Source organism: Macaca nemestrina, chromosome 11 (assembly GCF_043159975.1).
Source record: "Macaca nemestrina isolate mMacNem1 chromosome 11, mMacNem.hap1, whole genome shotgun sequence".
NCBI classification, from domain to species: Eukaryota; Metazoa; Chordata; class Mammalia; order Primates; family Cercopithecidae; genus Macaca; species Macaca nemestrina.
Window position 1 is genome coordinate 54,410,630 of NC_092135.1, and position 21,652 is coordinate 54,432,281.

Below are 21,652 nucleotides of genomic sequence, written 5' to 3' on the forward strand. Positions count from 1 at the left end.
CATAAAGACGAATTCATATTTTAAGTAAGGAAATTTGATCGTCCTTAAATGTATTATTTTCGATAAATTTATTCCCAACATTCAACTGATACAATTCTCAGACTAAAAAGCTGAATGCTAAGACGTCAAGCAAAGTAAGTTAAAGTTCTTAACACATTATGAACTCTTTGTGACTAGGAATATTTCCTGAACTCTTTTTTTTTTTTTTTTTTTTTTTGAGTATCAACTCTAGGAGTAAGCATTAAAAATGGTATCAATATAGATAATGTTTTACATAGTATTCCTGGATGAATGAAAAACTTGAATGTTTCAGTTTCATCTTTTGTTTCAGACAATGCAATTTCATAGATGTGCTTTTCTGCCTGTTATAACAGAAAAGGTAAGGCATTTGCCACAGATTATTTGCATATGCCTCAGATTTACTCTGCAAAGCCTAATTTTCCATCAAATAACTTTAAAATTAGTCAGAGAGCTTCAAGAGTTGAAAGCAAATTCCTGATCAGTGTGGCTACCTAAGGAATTTCACAGACACTAGAGGGACTGTGGGGTGACCACAATGACGTTGTAAGTGGGTTTGCTAAGTTTTATTTTTATCTCAGAGGGTGATGTGAACTCTAATGGAAAATAGTGGTAATTTCCTCGTTAAGTTTTTGGTAAAGATTAAAACACTTTTTACAACTTGTTTTGAGGTTTTATATGACTGGCAAAATTGTGTAAAGCAGGAATTAATCCCCATTCCACAGAAGCCATCCAGATTAAATCTATTTAAGAGAATGCACACATCAGAGGGGGCAGATCTAGGGATGGAATCCCAGCATTGAGATCCTGTATTGCCTCCAATTAGTAAGACTGAGAAGGCTTAGGCTTTCCTCGCCAGTTAATTATGTTGGTGTTTCAGTTACAGTGTTTGGATTATCGGTTTGACTGAACATCCTATAGAGGTGATGGGTATCTGTTCTTTCAGATTATAGTTATGTCATGTCAAGAGTGTAGTCTTTAAGAATCTATAGTAAAATATGCCAGATTAACTTGAGTTGAATTTATTTTTAGCAGAAACCTATTACTCATTTTAGATCAAGATGGAGAAATTATCTGTCATCCAACATAGCTTCTTGTTAGGGTCTTTTTCTTATACTTGGTAAGGCATTTTTGTTGTTGTTGTTGTTGTTGTTGTTGTTTCAGTAAGAACTATTCCAGTCATTTCAAGGAGTCTTTGTGACTTTTTACACAAAAAGTCTGCTAGATATATACCTAACTACTTTTCAGGTGGTGTTGTGTATAAATATACAGGATGTTTACTGTACAAAGACACATGACCAAGGTTTGAGTAGGAACCAAAATCCAGCCCTGCCCTCTGCTCACGAAACTGTGATCCCCGCATGGGATTTATGGATTTGAACTAAAACATGGACATGGTATGGGCTAATAAAGGTCCTGATACTTCTGTATTCTATGTAAAATATTTCCTTAACCCTTTCATAATTTGAGACTTGAATTATATCAATTTATCCTTTTATCTTGATTTTTAGATTTTGGTTAAATATGCAGAACATAAAGTTTACCATTTTAACCATTTTTAAGTATACAGTTCTGTGGCATTACGTACATTCACATTGTCATGCAACCATCACCACCTTCCATCTCCAGAACATTTTTGTCTTCCTCAACTGAAATTCAGTAATCATTCAATACTAACTCTTATTCCCCCTCTCCCAACCGCTTGGCAACTACCATTCAACTTCCTGCTTCTATGAGTTTGAGTACGCCAGGTAACTCATATAAGTGTAATTGTACAATATTTTTCCTTTTGTGACTGGATTATTCATTTAGCATAGTGTCTTCAAGGTTCATCCATGTTGCATGTGTCAGAATTTTCTTCCTTTTTAAGGCTAGATAATAGTTCGTTGTAAGTGTATGTTACATTTTGTTTATTCATCTGTTGATGGACACTTGGTTTGCTTCCACCCTTTGGCTGTTGTTAATAATGATATGCACAAGGTTGTGAAACTTTTCTCTGCTCCATTTCTGTGGAGTACGTACCCAGAAGTGTAATTGCTAGATCTTATGGTAATTCTAAATGTTTAATTTTTGAGGAATTGCCATACATTTTTGATAGTAGCTGCAGCATTTTACCTTCTAACCAGCAGTGTACAAGGGGTTCAGTTTCTCCACGTCTTCACCAGTATTTGTTATTTTCTGTTTTGTTTTGTTTTTGTTCGATAATATCCATTTTAATGGGTGTGAAGTGGTATCTCATTGTGGTTTTCATTTGCATTTCCCGAATCATTAGTGATGTTTAGTATCTTTTAATGTGCTCATTGGATATTTGTATATCTTTTTTGGAGAAATATTTATTAAAGTACCTTTTTCGTTTTTTAATTCAAGTTGTTTGCTTTTTGTTGTTGCATTTTAGGGATTTCTCATATGTTCTGCGTATATGATATATTCTTATCAGTATATGATTTGCAGATGTTTATTCTATGAGGTACCTATTCATTCTGTTAATAGTCTCTTTTTAATATTGATGAAGTGTGTTTTATCTGTTGTTTTCTTTTGTTGCCTGTGCTTTTGATGTCGCATCCATGAATTATTGACAAATCTAGTGTCATAAAGCTCTTCTTATATATTTTCTTCTGAGTTTTATAGTTTTAGCTCTTATGTTTAGGTCTTTGATGCATTATGAGTTAATTTTTGTATATGATATAAGGTAAGGGTCCACCTTCATTCTTTCACATGTGGAGATCCAGTTTTCCCATTATCTTGAAGTTTTCAAGACTATATACAGTCAATTTTTTATCAACATGGGTAATAGCTGGGAGTATGATGAAGAAGGAGGGCACTCATGACCCCAAGTCCCAGTTGAAGCACAGTTATACTCATGTTTCTGTTGTCCAGTGATGGATTAGATGATTTATCACAATAAATGCAGCAGGACCAGGTAGGCATTCATTTCCCGGTAGTCTATATCATCAGGCAACTTTCAGTCTCGTGCCCATAGTCAGCTGCCATAGCTAAGCCATTCCTGAAGCTGATCTACATGAAGAAGGGCAGATTCTGAAAATTCTGCCCTTGGGTCTTGCCCTTGTACCTGAAAGACCAGAAGCATAGCTCACCGTCTCTCTTTAGTCATTTTTAGGTTAGTAATGAGTGCTGTTCAATAGCTGTCTAATTCTAATAATAAACTTAATCAGCCTGGATATAGTTGGGCATTGTATTTTGACAGAGATAGTAAAGATATTTTCATGGCATCTTGAGTATTGAAAGAACTTCCATACAATATAACTCAAGTATAATGTACCTACTGGGAGAAGCCAGTATACCTGTTTCTGTGTCAGTGCTAAAGATAATGGGATGAGAAAAGAAAAAAGGCAGAGTATGGAAGTTGTCAGAAGTTGAGAGAGAGTACAATTTAAGAGGTAAGAATATGGACCTTAAGCTTAGAAAGAAGAAGGTTCTGATGCTTTTTTTTTTTTTTTTTTTACCATATATAAGATATTTGCCTTGGCCAGGTTTGTTGCCCAACTTGGTTTGTTAAATGTTTGCATTCATCTGTTTTCTGATCTGTATGGTGAGAATAATAATAACCATTGCTATTGGGCTTTGTGAGATTAAATGAGATGTCTATGTCAAGTGCTTTGCACAGTGGTAGGCCTGCTGTAAACACTCAGGAAGAGGATGGTTTTGATGAGGGGAGAAAATATAATATCCTGTTACAGGTTTGTTTAATTTAATAAGGATCTTTGTTTTCCCTGAGAAGAGACAGGAAGATGTATTCTGGAAGGAAATTTAACAATTCATGCATCTTTAGGATTGGTTTTGATTGTTTCTGCTTTTTTTTTCTTTCTTGTTTTTCTAACTGCTCCAGGTTGCTTCAGCTGGAAGGTTGCTAACATTTGCCTCTTTTGCTTCCTCTGTGGTATCAATGTCAGTGATTTCCAAAGTTCTTTTCTTTTTCATGGAAATTATCTTTGTAACAGAATAATTCTTTATGAGTTTTTCTTGTACCTATCCACAACTTAGTTCTCATCTTTATGCTTTCTCTCCTTTTTAAAGTGCACATGTGTGTATTCCTGTCACTGAACTCTTTTTATTGACTGTTTAATATTTTTATCGAAATATTTTTGAGCGATGTTCATAATGCTTGGCATTGATTCCTACCAGTGAGAAGAGGGGACGTCCTGGCAGCATGGAGTGGTATCCGTCCTCTTGTTACAGACCCCAAATCTGCAGATACCCAGTCTATCTCCCGAAATCATGTTGTTGATATCAGTGAGAGTGGCCTTATTACTATAGCAGGTATGAGATACTACCTTGTTATTTTCTTTTCTTTTTTTTTTTTTTTTTTTTTTGTTATAGGGACAGGGTCTCACCATGATGCCCAGGAGGGTCTTGAACTCCTGGGCTAAGGTGATTCTCCCACCTCAGCCTCCCAAAGTGTTGGGATTACAGGCATGAGTCACTACACCTGGCTTTCTGTCTTGTAATTTGGATGTGCTTTAGATACAAATTTGACTTAAATTGTCCTGCCAGAATCTCTTTTAACTTTATTGAACAAGCATTTTTTTTTTTTATTCTGAGTAAAGTTTTACACAATCCCATGTTTGTTACAAACAACAGGAAAATTTTGTTATTGATAAGTTGATAAATGGTTAATTATAAGAAAAATAAGTGGTGGCAACCTGATGAATTGTCTGTCAATTTCTTTGTAGGTGGAAAGTGGACAACTTATCGGTCTATGGCAGAAGATACCATAAATGCTGCTATCAAAACTCATAATTTAAAAGCAGGACCAAGTAGAACAGTTGGGCTTTTCCTTCAAGGGGGTAAAGATTGGAGCCCCACACTCTACATTAGGCTTGTCCAGGATTATGGACTTGAAAGTGAGGTGAGTGTGCATTGCCACATCATCTTACTCTTTACCCAATCTCTCACTGTTGCCAGTAACAGAACTGGCAGCAATCAGATCTCCCTGATTGACATTTCCTTTTGCTGAATACATTTCTGCCAGTCTACTGTGGAAGGAAAAAAAGATGATCTCACTTTGCTTTACTTGCCCAACAAGCAATGTACACTTTATGAAATGTATTTTATTAAAACGTGGAGTTTATTTGGTTTGTTTCTAGTGTATAGGACATCCCAAATTCTGTCTCAGGCACGAAGAAGGCTGTTCTTCAGAAGTGATATCAGGAGCAAAATGAGGCTGAAGCTTCATCAGTCATTGATACAGTGATGCATGTGTAAGAGAGTTAGTGCTGGCCTAAGCATTCGAAGCCCAAGTGGTTTCCTCCCACAAAATCAAAATCTAATACTCTCCGAGAGCTATTAGTTACAGGCTGTAAGAAAACTGACAAGATAAGCATGTGTGCTTTTTGCTTTGTGCCTAGAAGGTATTGATATTCAAAGTGCCTGCCTAACGCAGCTTTATTTCTCTAGGTGGCACAGCATCTTGCCGCCACCTATGGTGATAAGGCCTTTGAGGTGGCCAAAATGGCAAGTGTGACTGGCAAAAGGTGGCCTATTGTTGGAGTACGTCTTGTGTCAGAATTTCCATATATTGAAGCAGAGGTATGTGAATGATCACATAGGAATTTCATGTCCGCCATGGGATACCATTTATCTGTTCATTCGTCATCTTCTTTGAAAATTATATGTAGCTGAGTTTTAATGCACATGTGTCAGCTAAAACCATGACTACTATGTCTTTCCAATACAGATCCTTTTATTTATAAAATTTTAATCTTAACTCTGAAGCGACATTGATAGTAATAATAACAATATAAAATATAGATTTCTTTTTTCTCCATCAAACTATCTCTAAACGTGTTAATTCACAGTTGTCCCTTTTGTGCATTTGCAGCTCTTTAAGTTTGCACCACTCATGTCCTACCTACATATCTTGTTGTGACAGTTTCTCAAAGATTTAGGTCTTGTTTCCCATCAAGCTTTCCAGTTTTGTGAAATCAGAGACCAGGCTTTGTATTTATTTGTAATTCACTGTGCCTTAAAATATCGATGTCCAGTGAACATTTACTTCTTGATTGAATTCAGGGTTCCTATATTCTGGTTACTCTAAGACAAAAAACTATACAGACTGAAGAGGTGAGATCATAACTTTTTGACACTCGTCCTTTTCCTAGTCAGCTATGTAAATTAAAATCCACATTATGTATAAGCATAGAGAGGTAAGTGATGACTGTGGATGGTTAATGAGAAGTGATGCAATTTGCATGTTTATGCCAGGTTCTATTCAGGAAAAAGGCATCAACTCTTCGTCCAATTTTTGCCATTTTCCAAACCTCCTTTGGCAGGCAGATGGAAAACTTGTGTGGTGCCACTGTTTGTCTCATGCCTGCTGGAGGACCAGAGAGTATAAAGAAAAATGTTACCTTTCTGAAGCACACATTTATTATTTTTTTAGTGAAACATCATTTCTCATTTTCTAAAGAAGGGTGTCAACTAATAATTTTTCTTTAATTCAAACTCAGGTGAAATATGGGATTAAAGAGTATGCCTGCACTGCTGTGGATATGATTTCACGTCGTACTCGCCTGGCCTTTCTAAATGTCCAGGCAGCAGAGGAAGCCCTACCCAGGATTGTTGAACTGATGGGCAGGGAACTGAATTGGGATGATCATAAGAAGCAGGTATTATATAGAAGTCTTTAAAACCACAATTCCTATTGTAAACGTGGAATGGCTTAATTTGTTAGTAGAAGCTAGCATAGTTTTTGATGATAACCTTAGATTTCTTACCAGTTTTTCTGTGTGTAGTGTTTAATATTGTTAGGCCTTAGGAAAATAGAAAGATATTCTTGTACCAAAATTTAGTTGTTTTTGGAAAATCTTTTGTAGAAAATGCTCATAAATTTGTGGTCATAATTCCTGAAAAAGAAAGATAATAATGATTGTAGTATGGAACCTTTTCTAGTTTTCATTGAAAACACTCTTGGAACATAATCAGTGAGAGGCACACTCCTGCTAATGTGCCTTTCGTAAGAAGTGTGGTTTTTCTGCCTGAGCACTAAATGCGTATCATTTGTGTCAATTGAGATTTTATATTTATATTCCAAATTTTAAAAGCCAGTGATGCTCAGATGCATACACACGCACACACATGCACAACACATACATATACACGGACACAAACATACACACAGGGTTAGGCTAAGTAGATCTGTATGATTTTTAATAAACCCAACTATTTTGATATGCAGAGGGTAATGAATCATTTTTATATATTCATAAAATACTTCCTATATTCTTTGGGCTCTGTTCCTTTCCCTCAGGATCTCTTGAATCCATTTCATTTAGGCACTTTTGCCACCACTTTGCTACATTAGCTGTGGTCAATCTCACCAGTAACCTCCATGTTACTCAATAAATTTGTTAACTTTCAGTCCTTGTTTTACTTGGCCAATTAGCAGCATTTGGCACAATTGATTCCCCCCTCCTTCTTGAACAATATTTTGCTTTCTGGAACACCACCTCTCTTGGATCTCCTCTTACCTCCCCAAAACTACTACTCCTGTAGACTCTTCCATGTCATAAATAGCTATCCTTCAGTTACTCAAGCCTAAACAATAGTATCATACTTTATGCATTCTCTTACACCCTACCTAAATCCATCAGCAAATCATACCATATTTATGTTTAAATAACAGTTTGAATTCAACCCTTTCATTTAAAAAATTATTTTATTTTTAAATTTTTTTAACAAACACTTGTGTTGAAGTGAATTCAACCATTTCTTAACATAACACATCCAACTGCCATCACCCTGATTCAGGTTACCGGTGTCTGTTACATGGATTACCGCAATAGCTTCCCTCCCCTAAACTGATGTCCCCTCTTTAACAACTTCAGAGTTCAGTTTATTAATACAAATCCTGATCATTGGATATGTCAGTGTGAAATTCAAAGGGAAGGCTTGGGCTAGAGATATAAATTTGAGTTGATATTTAAGCCATCAGACTGGGTGAGGTTATATAGGGAGTTAATGTAGTCAAATAATGAAAACAGTCCAAAGGCCAAGCACTGGAGAATACCAAAGTTTAGAAGCATAGGATATAAGGAGGAATCCAGGAAAAAGGGGAAATAATAGCTAATGAGGCTAGAGGAGGTGTAAGAAGATGCAAGAGGGAGTTTTAGTAAGAAAGTATGTCTTAGTTCATTTGGGCTGCTATAACAGAAATACCATAGACTGGGTGGCTTAAGCAACAAACATTTATTTCTCATGGTTCTAGAGGCTGAGAAGTCCAAGATCAAGGCATCAGCAGATTTGGGATCTGGTGGGGGCCTGTGTCCTAGTTTATAGACTGACATTGTATTGCTGTGTTCTCCCATGGCATGAGTGAATGAACATTATTGGGCATCCATGATACATGCTGACAGTGCAAGGAAAGCATTGGTCACATGGTCTGTTTTTAAAGTATTCTCATTCTGGTATAGATTTCCAAAGATGGTTACATATCAGAGTCACCTGGGAAATGTGGGAGAAAAGGGTTTGATTTTAGGAGTTTCTTAATCCTGATCATGTCTCTGACAGGGATAAAATTAACCCCCATTTTATAGCTGAGAAAACAGGTTCACAGATTAAGACTCTTTTCAGAGTTTATACCAACAGTCAATTGTAGCGCAGGGATTGAAACCAGGTATTCTGATCCTAGATCATAAGCTTTCTCCATCCTGTCTTGCTGCGTCTGCATTAGCTGTACTGGTTTATAGCTATTGAAGTCTTGAGCTTTAGTTTGATTAGCTAAAGCTTTGTACAGAGGCAGCACAGGAATGAAAGTTACTCCTGTGCTTCTGTCAGTCCTTTTACCATATAGAAGGATTGGGGATGATGTGTTCTTCCAAAAATTATGGTTGGAATGATTTGAATATGCAGGAACATATTTTATGCTAGGAATTCAGGCTGTAGGAGGTAGGAAGGAGGAAGAAAATTCTGTAAACTGGTTGTGTTTGGCCCTACCAAGGAAGCTAGATTTAACTTCAGTTCATATTTTATGAACAGATTTATGTGCTCAGAAATACTCTCCCATCCCCCTTAACAAAGTAACATAAATAAAGATCTAAAGCTATTACTCAGTATCTGAGATGTAGGAGTATTAATGAGAGCTATGGACAGTCCAGAGAGAACAAGGAGGGGGGGAAAAAGAATTAAAAGGTTAGAAAGTTGGACTTCTGAGAAAAGGTTAAAAGCATTGGGATTATTTAACCTGCAAAAGTGAAAGAGGAACAAGGTGATAAATAACTCTCTGTAGATGAATTGTGCTTGTTTTTACCAGTCAATACTTAATGAGTGGCTTGTATACTGAACATTGCCCCAAATATTTTAGGAGAATACTAAATAGCTCATAGTTTTAAGATCTTAAAATCTAATTGGGTTGTTATAACACATGTACAGCTCTGACATTTATGCATATTTTCCAAAATTTGGAGAAATATTTCGAGAAACTGTTACTCAAGACCAAAATCCAACCAACTTGGAAGAACTGATTAAGGAAGAAGGCAATGTCTTGGGGAGTTGGGGATTGTTAGAATAGTTGGCAGGAACATTTAGAGAAAAAAAATTGCCAAATGGTGTTATGCAGGGTACAAATTAATATATGTGAAAAGATGACTAAATGGTCAAAAGAGTGTGAGAAATTCTGAGTTAAACAAATAAAAGCACTTCCTTTAGTGCAATTGCAATTAGAACCTTTAAAATGGTTATGTATGTTTTCAGTTTCCAAAAAGGAACTTATTTGGAGACAGACCCAACTCTCACATTTTGGTAGAACTGGGTAGGAAGGGGGCTAGTACTTAGAACATATTTTGGGAAATGCTGCCCTATATGATTTGATAAAATGGATTTTATCATGTTCAGACAAAAGATTCATTTTTCATTCAGAGACTATAAAGAGAAGACATGTAAGTAGACTGAGAGTCTCACAAAAATACAGTTTTTTTTCAAAATTGATTCCAATGAGGAGGAAAAAGGGGAGGCATGTGAAGACTTTGAGTGACTGATTAAAGCAAGCTGATAAATACCAAATGTAAAACACATAGAAGCCAAGTGCTCAAAAATGGAAGGAGTGATATCAGGAATAATGTGGATGTATATGAGTAGTGTCAGGTGTTGTTTGAGTGTTGGGGAAAAAATACTTAGGGCACCAAATGTAATGTTTAAGACCTAATCTAGATCATTGCTTAAGGTGACAGGCATATTCTTCAATGCTGGAGAGTAAGGAGAACTATTCAATTTATAATTTACCATCAATATCTTTTTCCTTTTCTCTCCCTATTTTTATGTGTGAAAAGAGCAAAATATAAATATTGGTAAGAACGAATAGATATTGAAATAGGAGGCTACTCTGAATGAGTTTTATGCCAGTCCAGAAAAATTATACCTTAGAGTACTCAGAGAATTTGCAGTTAAGATTCTCTTGCTTGGGATCAGCTTACTGTTCAACTTTAAAATACTGTAGGAAACAGGAATGGAACCAGAAGACAGAATGGGAAAATGTAATACCAAATTTCAAAAATGAGAGGAAAGAAAAACATAGTTTGCAACCTAGAAACTAATGGTCTTGGCATTGATCTTGCGTGGTTTTCTAGATTGTGACATTTTAAGTTTTTTTTTTAATCAGCATTTATCAAGAAATAGTGATCACAGAAGCTAGTAAGGAATCACTTAGGCAAAATGGCAAAATCATTTCAGATATCTCCTTTTTTTTTTTTTGAGACAAGGTCTTGCTATGTTGCCCAGGCTGGAGTGCAGCGATGTGATCATGGCTCAGTACAGCCTCAAACTCCCAGGCTCAGGTGATTCTCCCACCTCAGCTTCCCAAGTACCTGGGACTACAGGCATGCACCACCATGCCCAACTAACTTTAAAAACATTTTTTGTAGATACATGGTTTTGCCATGCTGTCCAGGCTGGTCTCAAACTCCTGGGCTCATGTGATCCACCTGCTTCAGCCTCCCAAAGTGCTGGGATCATAGGCATGAGCCATCACACACGGTCCTCATTTCCTTTTTAGATAGAGCAAGCAGATGGCTAGATTAGGGAATTTTGATTCTATAAAGCATTTTAGAAAGCCCCATATGATATCTGTAAAATTGGTAGATTTATAACCAGTTAAATGACAGTGTTGGCCTCAGAAGAGGTCTCTGGTAGTAAGTCATAAGCACCTTGTCCTAGATCTTGACCTAGTCTACCTTGATTCAAATGGTTAAATTACAGTGTTGATGGCATGCATCTTTGATGTACCAATAGCAAGATACCAGCGGGAGAGTGAATGTTTGATGATGGATTGAAACAATGGATGAAATTTCATTAGATATAATTTAATAGAGATAAATGGCAAACCTTACATTAGGTAGGAAAACAACTCCATCCATTCAAGATAGATTTGACAAGGCTTAACAATAGCACATGTGAAAAAGAAATATGGTTTTAGTTAACTGTGAATGCATAGCCGTTAACAGTGGACCATGGCTGCCCCCAAATCCAATTGCAATCTTAAGCTGCATTAATAGAAATCATATATCTAGAATGATGACGCTGATAGTTACTCCCTTCTAGGTACTTGCCAGATCTCTGTTGCAGTGTTGTATTTTGTTCTGATAATTGTATTATATGACAAACCGGTTGTGGTCTGGAAGAAATTATACAACATGGTCTAGGGATTTGAAATAATGTTTTATATAGTAGTTCTAGACTAAAAGAAAACTCTTAAGGAGGAGGCACATGATACTATCTTTAAATACTTATTAAACTGTGATACAGAAAAAAAAAACCACATTAGGTTTATTCTACTGTGGGAAAGATTTGTTAATCCCCCCAAAACTGGAAGAATTTCAAGGAGGTGGATTTAATCTCACTGTAAAACCTTCTAATAATTGGAAGCAACTTTCAGCAGTATTAAGTTACCTCCCCAATGCTAGAGTTGTTTAGACAAAGGCTTTGTTCTTCCATTTTTGGAATGTTATAAAGGAAATGTGGGGTAAGGGAAGTACATTGAGTACCGTTTATGAAAAAATATCTTCCTGCTTTGAAATTCCATAATTCCTTGCTTGATGGAGTATAGATAAATTACATACACAATGAAGGGCCATAAATCGAGAAAGAAATTGTTTTTGCAGGGAAGCATCAGAGGTGGCATTTCCAAGGAGGTGGATTTTGAACACGTTGTGTAGAAAATGCTGGGTAAAAGCAGTGGAACAGCAAAATAATTTTATTTATGAAAACTGGTGGATTTTCTTGTGAAAAATCTGCCAGCAAAAAATGCCCTTGGCGATGGAGACTTCACAGACAAGTTTTGTGTATGAGATACACATGTACACACACACACACACACACATTTTAAATTTACTTTTTTAAGCTGAGAGAATTATTTCACATTGATAATTTTTTATTTTGTTATTTAAGAACATGAAGGAAGAATATTTCTAGTATTTACTTCCTAAGACAAAGGAAAGCAGGAAAGGAATCATGTCAGAAAAAACAACTGATGGCTGGGCACAGTGCTTCATGTCTGTAATCCCAGCACTTTGGGAAGCTGAGGCAGGAGAATCACTGAGCCCAGTAGTTCAAGACCAGCTTAGGCAACATAGGGAGACTCCATCTCTACAAATAATAATAATAATAATAAATTAGCCAGGCATGGTGGCATGTGCCTGTAATCCCAGCCACTTGGGAGGCTGAAGTGGGAGGATTGAGCCTGCAAGGTAGAGGCTGCAGTGAGCCATGATTGTGCTCCTACACTCCAATCTGGGCGACTGAGCAAGACACTGTCCCAGAAAAAAAGTTTATTTCCTCAAGAAAAATCAATAAGGGGTCTTATCACCAACATAACCAAACACGTATAAACAAATTTCATGCAAGTGTATGTGTCATTGTTTCATTTTCTTCATTTAACTTCACACTGGCACTGTTCTTCAGACCAGAATTTGGGAACCATCGAGTTCACAAGATCCTTTGATAGGAAGTTGGGGAATTTAAGACTTGTTCTAGGTTATACTCAGTAACAGTCAATTTCAAACTCTGAGTGGTTCATCGCAGCAAGCATTTCTTCTTCCCTCACATTACATGAAGGCTGCATGTTAGCTGCTGTGGCTCTTCTCCGCATTCTAGATTGGCTTCAGATCTCATCTGAGATGTGCCCTTCTTATGGCACAGGAGTAAGAGGCTAAGCAAACCTATAAAGTTACCATGAAAGCTTTTACTCAAAAGTAGCATATATCATACCTATACATGTTCCACTGGCCAAATAAGTCACATGGCCAGCTCACATCAATACAGTTGAGAAGTGTATGTGTGGCGGAGAATGTGTGTGTGTGTGTGTGTGTAACATAACATATATATGAGGAAAGAGATTTGTGAACAATATACGCTACAATGAAGTCATTTCGGAAGTTTTTAGATGGGAGAGTGACGTGATGAAAACTAAGACAGACAATATTTGCAGCAGCAGTTAGTATTAATTGACACTGGGGACATTGAAAACAGGAAGAATAACTTGAGGATAGCTCATTTCTTCTCATGACTCTGTAACTTCACCTAAGTATCAGAATCTCAGTGGCAAAATCTCAGCACAGCTAATCTCATGAGATATACCTTCGTACTTCATGTCACATTATAGTGACAAATCCAAGTTATCTTGGGTTTGTCCAAATCCAAGTTGTTCAAATCCAAGATATCTTCACCTTTAATTACTTTCTTTGTCACTGAACTACAAGAATTTGATCCTGTAGATTTTGCTGGTTAATTTCTGTGTAAAAATACTCAGCAGTAAAAAACAAAATATTAAAACATGCAGCCACATGAATGAATCTCAGAATTACTATCCTATGTGAAAGCAGTCAAACAGAAGACTACGTACTATATGAAACCTTTTATAAGAAATTCCAGAAAAGGCAAACTCTGGTGACAAGAAGGCAGTCAGTGTTTGCCTGTGTCGAGAGATCATGGGAATGGATCAGCTGCAAATGGACATGAGGAAAGTTTTAGAGTGATGGAAATGCTGTAGATCTTAATCATGGTAGCAGGTACATTTTATTCAATATAAATTATACTTCAATGAAACTGGAAGAAATAAAAAAATTGTGCTGGTTAGATAAGTGAGGATCAACTTCATTTTATGAAGATCAACAGTAAAGGAAGAAAAATCAGTAATGCTTTCCACGTATCTTTGAACTTTGCGTGTATCTCTGTTTTAGGAACAACTTGAAACAGCCAAGAAGTTTCTATATTATGAAATGGGCTATAAATCTCGATCAGAACAGTTAACGGATCGCTCTGAAATTAGCCTACTGCCTTCAGACATTGACAGGTACTTACAATAAGTGTCTATCTTTTTCTCTCTTTTTTTGGCCTATGTAAGTATATTTTTCCATTATTTAATCTTGTGTTCCAGGTATAAGAAGAGATTTCATAAGTTTGATGCAGACAAGAAAGGCTTTATTACCATTGTTGATGTTCAGCGTGTATTAGAGGTAATTTTCTTTGGTTCGATGTCAGCCTCTGATACTAGAAGAATGTAAAGATATTAGATGTTTTTCTCATCTAGTGTTTTCTACAAGTAATATTTTTATTATAATTTTTAAAAGATTAGTAATGTTAGTAAAAGCATATGCATAATTTTTTTTCTTTTTGTTTTGAGACAGAGTCTCACTCTGTTGCCTAGGCTGGAGTGCAGTGTTGCACGATCTCAGCTCATTGTAACTTCCTCTTCCTGGGTTCAAGGGGTTCTCCTGCCTCAGCCTCCAGAGTAGCTGGGACTACAAGTGCGTGCCACCATGCCTGGCTAATTTTTAAAATACTTTTTGCAGAGATGGGGTTTCACCATGTTGGCCAGGCTGGTCTCGAACTCCTGACCTCAACTGAGCTGCCCGCCTTGGCCTCCCAAAGTGCTGGGATTACAGGCGTGAGCCACCTTGCCCAGCCAAAGAATATGCATAATTTTTAATCAAACTATCATTCTGTGCTTTTCTTTTACTTAGAGTATCAATGTCCAAATGGATGAAAATACACTCCATGAAATTCTAAATGAAGTCGATTTGAATAAAAATGGACAGGTTGAACTCAATGAATTTTTGCAGGTAAGTTGTGGTGAAAGAAACAAGAATGTTTGCTTTTATCTTTTGTTTGTCATGATCGTAAATGCCTGTTCAAGAATGGATATTTAAGTCCACACAATTGTCAGATTATTCTGAAGAAGAAAGCTCGAAGCCAGCAGAGGTTGATATGTCTGCCCTCAAGTGTAAGGCTGTACTGTGGTGCATGTGCTTTTCCTTTTATTGTATAAGAAACATTCCGTTATGTTGGGCAATTTAAATTAAATCCAAGTTATTTATCATAAAGGGTTGAATATGAAGCATGCTTTTTAAAGACATACGCCATGGCGTATCACCGCTGGACCTTTTTCTTTTACTTACTTTTCTTTTACTTACTTTTTCTTTTCCTCTACTTCATAAGAGGCAACACAAGATTTCTAGTCTTTTATGCAGAAAATTTTTAAAAAGTATGGTTCCATTCACTAATGAATCATATTCATTTGAGAAGTTAGTGATTAGATTCTGGCATTATAAAGAACTAGAAAAACATAAGGAAGGAAACTTGTACTTTGGGGTCGAGACCATATAATTTAAATATTTCCATTTCCAATTGTTAATTTATTCAAGGCTCTGTTGTTTCATCTTTGTAGTCATGCAGGAAATAAATTTTGTTACTTTAACTTCAAACTGGATGCTACATATTGTTTCTTAAAAGAAATTTCAACAAACCCATACATTATTTCTAGCTGTCCATATGACTCTGATCATATGAAGAATGTATTGGGTTTCCAAGCAGCTAGGTTTTTTTCTGTAGTGCTTCTTGGGCAGGTATTTCAAATGAATGCCAGGTCTTGCTTGCACCATGGCAATGATGAATGCTGAACATGAAATAAATTAATGCTGGGGATTTTGGTCAATGTCAGCCCTTTCTTCACTGTGTCAAGTTAAACAAACAAGATCAAGGCAAAGGAAATGGTAATTGTCTCTCTGGAGATGAGCTGCAGATAAGAGCATTGTTGAATCTAAATGCAGAAAATTTTCACAGGTTGTGTCCAGCATTACAAAAAAGAATGTTTGGTTCTTTAGCTTACTGTTTAACTAAATACACATTTTAAATTGAATTTAAAATTTATGCTTGGGAATTAAAGCACCATTTAATGCATTTTTTGTGTAGTTTTTCCGGAGAATATTTTATTGTTGCCCTCACAATGTTAGAAAACTTTTCTTCAAAGAAATGGCCTGTGCTTCATTTCATATGTGTTGTAAATAAACAGCAGAATTTAGGGTTGAAAGACATGGCGCTTTAGAAACAATAAGAATCTGATTTTATGAATATGCTATGTGGTTTAGGTTTTAAGTAATTTCCTTGAATGTGGTTGAGTTAAAAGCAGGAGATAATTTAAACTATCTGCAGGTTTTCTTGTAGAGTTTTTTTTTTTTTTAAATAATTGAATATTTTTTGTCCAATTCCAAATGAAAGGGACTATTCTTGCTTCTACTAAGAACAAATACACAGTATAATTTTCAACTTTAAAATGCTGACCATATTCCTCATGAAATATATTCACACCCAAATGTTATTTTTTTCTTGTAATATGGTTTCTAGATACATGTAGTGTTTAAAGAAAACTTTGAGTTTTTAGAAGTTGGCACATCATATACTGTGTATGGCTTAGAAAACCTCTAGCTTTGTCAGTTGTGTTAGCTCTGATAAACTTCGCAGGTCTTCCTGGAATCAGAGACAAAGCAATAAACAATAAATTGTTCTGTCTTTAGATGTCAGCATTCCTTATGTTACACCATTCCTCAGATGTAAAGTATATTTGGAGGGTTTTTTTGATTTTTTTTTTTTTTTTTTAACATTTTGCTCTTCTGCAGACTAAGAGCCCATGTTTATCCCATTAAATATATTTTTTGAATATAGATACGATTTTTAATCATCTTCACAGAAGGATCACTATAGATATCTCGTGGTTATATGACTTTATTTCTAAGTCTGGGTTTTAATGACACTTTTGCATGTAGGAGTCCATCTCTAATAAGCAATAGCTTGTGAAACAGCTTTTAATAAGGTCATGAAATTCTGATCCAGCCCCTTAGCAGATGTCTCTGACTCTTATTCAGAGCTCTTTTTAAGCAACGTGTATCTATAGGCTAAAAGCTATAAACCTAAAATTATTTTGAGAATTTACATACATACATAGATACATCATATATATATAATGTGTGTATATATATATGTGTGCATGTGTGTGTATATATATGACGAATAGCTAAATCTTTTTAAAATAAATAAAAAAGATTAGGGAAGTAAGATCAAGAAAAGCAAATAGTTGAAACCACATCAAACTTGAAAAGGAAAAAAATCCCTATGCTCATAATTGCAAAGTGCCTTCCAGATTAAAGGCCTTTGCCCGCTGCCTGCATGTAATTTCAAGACTAATTCTGATTTTATCCATTGGATAAAAATGAATTAGCTAAAATCTGGGCTGTGGAGTGCTTTTAATTCTTAAGGTAGATCTCTGGGTCCATTTTCAAGGAATTAAATGTAAATTACGTTAAAAAGTCTTTAAGGAATTTGGATTTAGGGGACTTGAAGTTGTCAAGTACAGTAACATTAAAAAAAGGGTAGATAAATATAGGTCATGGTTTGTCTTTGTTCAATCCCTGAGATTCCTTTTTAAGATTTTAAATGGAATTAAAGATCCAATATTTGAAGTTGCTAAAAAAATAATAATAATAATAAAAGTGCCTTAAGCACATTAAAAGACAAAAAGATGCATTAAGATTTGCTTTTAGAGGCAGGCTGATTTACTAGATGGATGTAGTTTTTGCAGCAGTAGTGAAATACCTGCTTCTTCCCCTCTTTTGGAAATGTTTAAAAATTAGACTTTTCTTATCTGAGCTGTAGTATTTGTTAAGGTTTTTGATGGAGCACTTAATTACCTCTGTCTGCTGCAATGCTAACGATTATAATGCCATGAAGAAGAGAGTAAGCTGGCCTGCGTTCTGAATCTGTTGCATATTTTCTCTTTAAGCTGATGAGTGCTATTCAAAAAGGAAGGGTATCTGGAAGCCGGCTTGCTATACTAATGAAAACTGCAGAAGAGAACCTCGACAGAAGAGTTCCAATTCCAGTGGACCGTAGTTGTGGAGGATTGTGAGTCTGGGCAGTAAATCCACAGCCAACAAACATAGGAATGACAAATCACCATGTAACAACCAGAGATGACTGAAACCACCCTAAAATAATGAATGTGGATAGCTGCCTTTTTTAACACTAGAAAACATTCCAAAACTTTAGGGTGTTGGTGTATTTGCCAGCTTTATTGCTGTACTTTATTTGTATTTGCCATTCAATCTAGCTTTTAAGTGTATTTTATTCTTTTTCTCATTTTCAATGCACATTAGTTTTGCATCTATTTTGTGACTTGTTAGATGTGACACATTCACTGTTTGTTTATTCCTTTATTCTAAATGAGTTCTAAAAACAGAATATTTGGGCAAAAATTGAAAAAAGCTGGAGAAATTTTGTGACATGCATATAGACAGCTTGTGTTATTAAAAAGAATTACCTATTGAAATGATAGTGTTTCTGGAGATTTCTCAGCTCCATCTTCCTCCAGCTTGTCCTACCTTCCTCATGCAAACACTGTTCCACATTTTTATATGTAGAGCATGACTGGCTAACTGGAGAGGGAAGGAAAAGTGTAGATCTGGTTATAGGAGCAAGTCCCAAAGAGAAACTCTGAAAGCTTCCAGAATCACAGGTAGAAGATAAGGATAGCATTGACATTTGCTGGGAGTTACAGTGATAGTTTCGTCTCAGCAGTTCATTTTTTTCTTCAGTCACTGCTGGTTTTCTTTGACTAATATAGTTGCCAGGAAGATCCTTGCTCTTCTTACTTTAAAACCAGCATTTAAGTGGCAATTTGGATGTCATGGAATGAGACCAAATTTATCTAATTATTACAGTAGTAATACATTTAAGAGTTAAAAATGTGTTTTTATATATTCACATATAACAAAAGATTCAATTCCGAAGCCTAAATTTTGAAGCATGTAGTATTGTCAAATCTAGCTTACCATCTTTTTTGGGGGTACTTGCAAACATAGTGTAGGAGGATAGAATAGACTTTAGTTAACTTTAATTATAATTATATGTAAAATAAGGCACAAAACCAGTTTCCAAGGTCAACGCGGTTGCTTAAAGTCTTTCCCCTTCTGTACTCCATGGAACTATTCTCAGTAAACCAAAAACAAAAATGGAAAAATAATCACCACCCCCCATCCTGACACACACGCAGTCCAAAGCAAAAGTCAGTGTGTATTGAATTTAACAAGTAATGCAGTTTGGGATGCTCTTGCTATATTTTGGTGGCATTTTAACTAGTTATCTGAATATTTATTAATCGTACTTCTTCTTGTAAAGTTAACTACTTACTTTTTTGTTGTTTTTTTAACATCAGATTCTGTATCTAATAGGAGATGTAACACGTCATTTCGCGGCAGGTTTTTATTGCACAGACTTGAAGTCTTAGTTGTTTTTTAAACTGGCACATAAAACACTTTTGTGCTGTTATTTTTATTTATGTCAATACTGCAGAGTAGCTTTATGCCTTATTCAAGTGGATTCTGAGCCTGTATGTCACAATGTAAACACTGGAGGTTCACTCACCTACGCACCCACCCACCACCTCTGAAACAAACAGAAACTGCAAAGAAAGACAGCATCTTAGCTCATTTTGTTTTTAAATGAAGTTTTAGATGCTTGCCACTTCCTAAGGGAAAACCTAAAACAGAGCAAGTGATGCTCCCAGGTATCACTGTGAACTTTCTTCTTTCAAAGTGTGAATTTTTACACTGGCTTTTTCATTTTTTTAAAGCAAATGAAAGCTTGTGGCTTTACAACTTAGTGTTTGTTTTCTAACCGGATAACAAATGTCATTGTTTAGAACCCAGTGACACTTAATAGGTAGATGAATTGTCCTTTAAAATATCCCAGATGATATACACAATATGGTACATTTGTACTCTCTCTCTCTGTTTTTCTCTCTTTCTCTTTCTAGTTAGATCAAGATAACGATGACTTGTACCCTCCCTGATTCCATTACAGTAGGGCCGGGGCAGATCTGTGTGTGTTAAACAGGCCTTGTTTGTGCATGCTTTGCTATGAATGAAGTTCCTTTAAGGACAAAGAAAAGCACACTTTTCTTCTTCTGAGCATCTCTGCTTTTACTTTAAATCTGCTGATTTCTAAAACATAGAGTCCTTCACCAATCCCATAGACTCAATTTGGAAATGAACTGATTTCAAGCCGTTACTGTGAACAAAGCACCCCAGCATTTTGTATAAGTTCTTAATTAAACCTGTACAGCTTCTTTACCTGATTTAAGAAAGGGAGACAAGAAATAGGGGGGAATAAGCTTCTTTAAAATTCATTCCAAGCACAAAAGAATTTTTTTCCTTTGCATATAAACTTGACATCAGTTGATTCTGTTGGGGTCGTGGTGGGTATGCAGGGATTGCCTTTTATTATCAAGTGATTTATTTCAAGAGCCTTTGAGGGGATTCAGGTGAAGGAACCCCCATCTGTGCTGGAGAGTTGGATACTCCTTTAAATAGCCCCCACCACAGTCATAACAATAATGATAATGCTGGATTATTTGTTAAGCCAAGGTTGTCTGCCTCATATCCATCATGCTGTTTGCAATATTCTTGCTTTCAATCAATTTATACTGAGTGTAACTTTAGGATTTCTGCTATTAAATGCATGCTCTCTGTTCTGCTTCAGTTTCTGGCTTTGCTTTGTCTGTTTCAAAATATGTAGCTTCCTCTTTTGTACAACAAAAAAACTCATTCTCACTTTTACTAAATATACTGTAAGAGTCATCATTGATGTTATTTTTCTCTTATGTATCTGTAAAGATTTTTGGCATATGAATGTAATATTAAAGTCAATGATGCTATAACTTGCAATGTTTGCATCATGTCAACCTTTTTTAAGGAGTGAAAAAGCCCTACTATGTTTTTAAAGAATAGCAAGTGTAAGCTCAGTACTAGAGTGGATATACACACTGCATGTTTTCATATGTGGCACTTTTATGTATTGTGTTGGGTTATTGTTCTAGATTGGACTGTTAAATACTATGTTTGAGGCTGGGTTGTCATTTTTATAACTGTCTTGGTGTTTTATGGCCATTATTTATTACTTTTGATATACAGAATGAGCTGCATGCATTTTTAGAGCAATAAGAGGATGTATTTAATGTGCCTTGTTTTTAACTGAATAAGAACTGGAAGCATGAATCAATAAAACTGATTAAAATTGTCCATTTGCTAGCATTTTGATGTCACTTGCAGTCAGATAACTTTGATTACTGTTGAAGTTTTTAAAAAGTTTGAAAATATTTTTACAAACTGTATTTTTGATGGCACAAAGTGAAATATCTACAGAGATAGATGTAATTTTATAAGACTGCCAGAATTATTTGTATTAATTTGTTGCTGTAGCCTTTAGGGCATGACTTCTATATTTGTGCAATCCTATTCTACAATTACATTCATCCTATTACAACTCAGTTGAATTCTTTTTTCTTTTCCTTTCCTTA

General features: G+C 35.7%; 1 protein-coding gene across 7 annotated transcripts in view; it reads left to right on the forward strand.

Annotated features, from left to right (window-relative positions):
- LOC105493221 (glycerol-3-phosphate dehydrogenase 2) overlaps positions 1-21,374 on the forward strand; it is a 148,954-nt gene extending 127,580 nt beyond the window's left edge. For all 7 annotated transcript variants that reach the window (XM_011760744.2, XM_011760743.2, XM_071072795.1 and 4 more), the window contains 8 exons: positions 4,162-4,296; positions 4,710-4,885; positions 5,434-5,565; positions 6,486-6,644; positions 14,205-14,317; positions 14,402-14,480; positions 14,988-15,086; positions 18,080-21,374. In XM_011760744.2, coding sequence (XP_011759046.1) covers positions 4,162-4,296; positions 4,710-4,885; positions 5,434-5,565; positions 6,486-6,644; positions 14,205-14,317; positions 14,402-14,480; positions 14,988-15,086; positions 18,080-18,205 — 1,019 coding nt within the window. In that variant the 3' untranslated portion in view covers positions 18,206-21,374. The remainder of the gene's footprint in view (positions 1-4,161; positions 4,297-4,709; positions 4,886-5,433; positions 5,566-6,485; positions 6,645-14,204; positions 14,318-14,401; positions 14,481-14,987; positions 15,087-18,079) is intronic.
- The last annotated feature ends 278 nt before the right edge of the window (positions 21,375-21,652 follow it).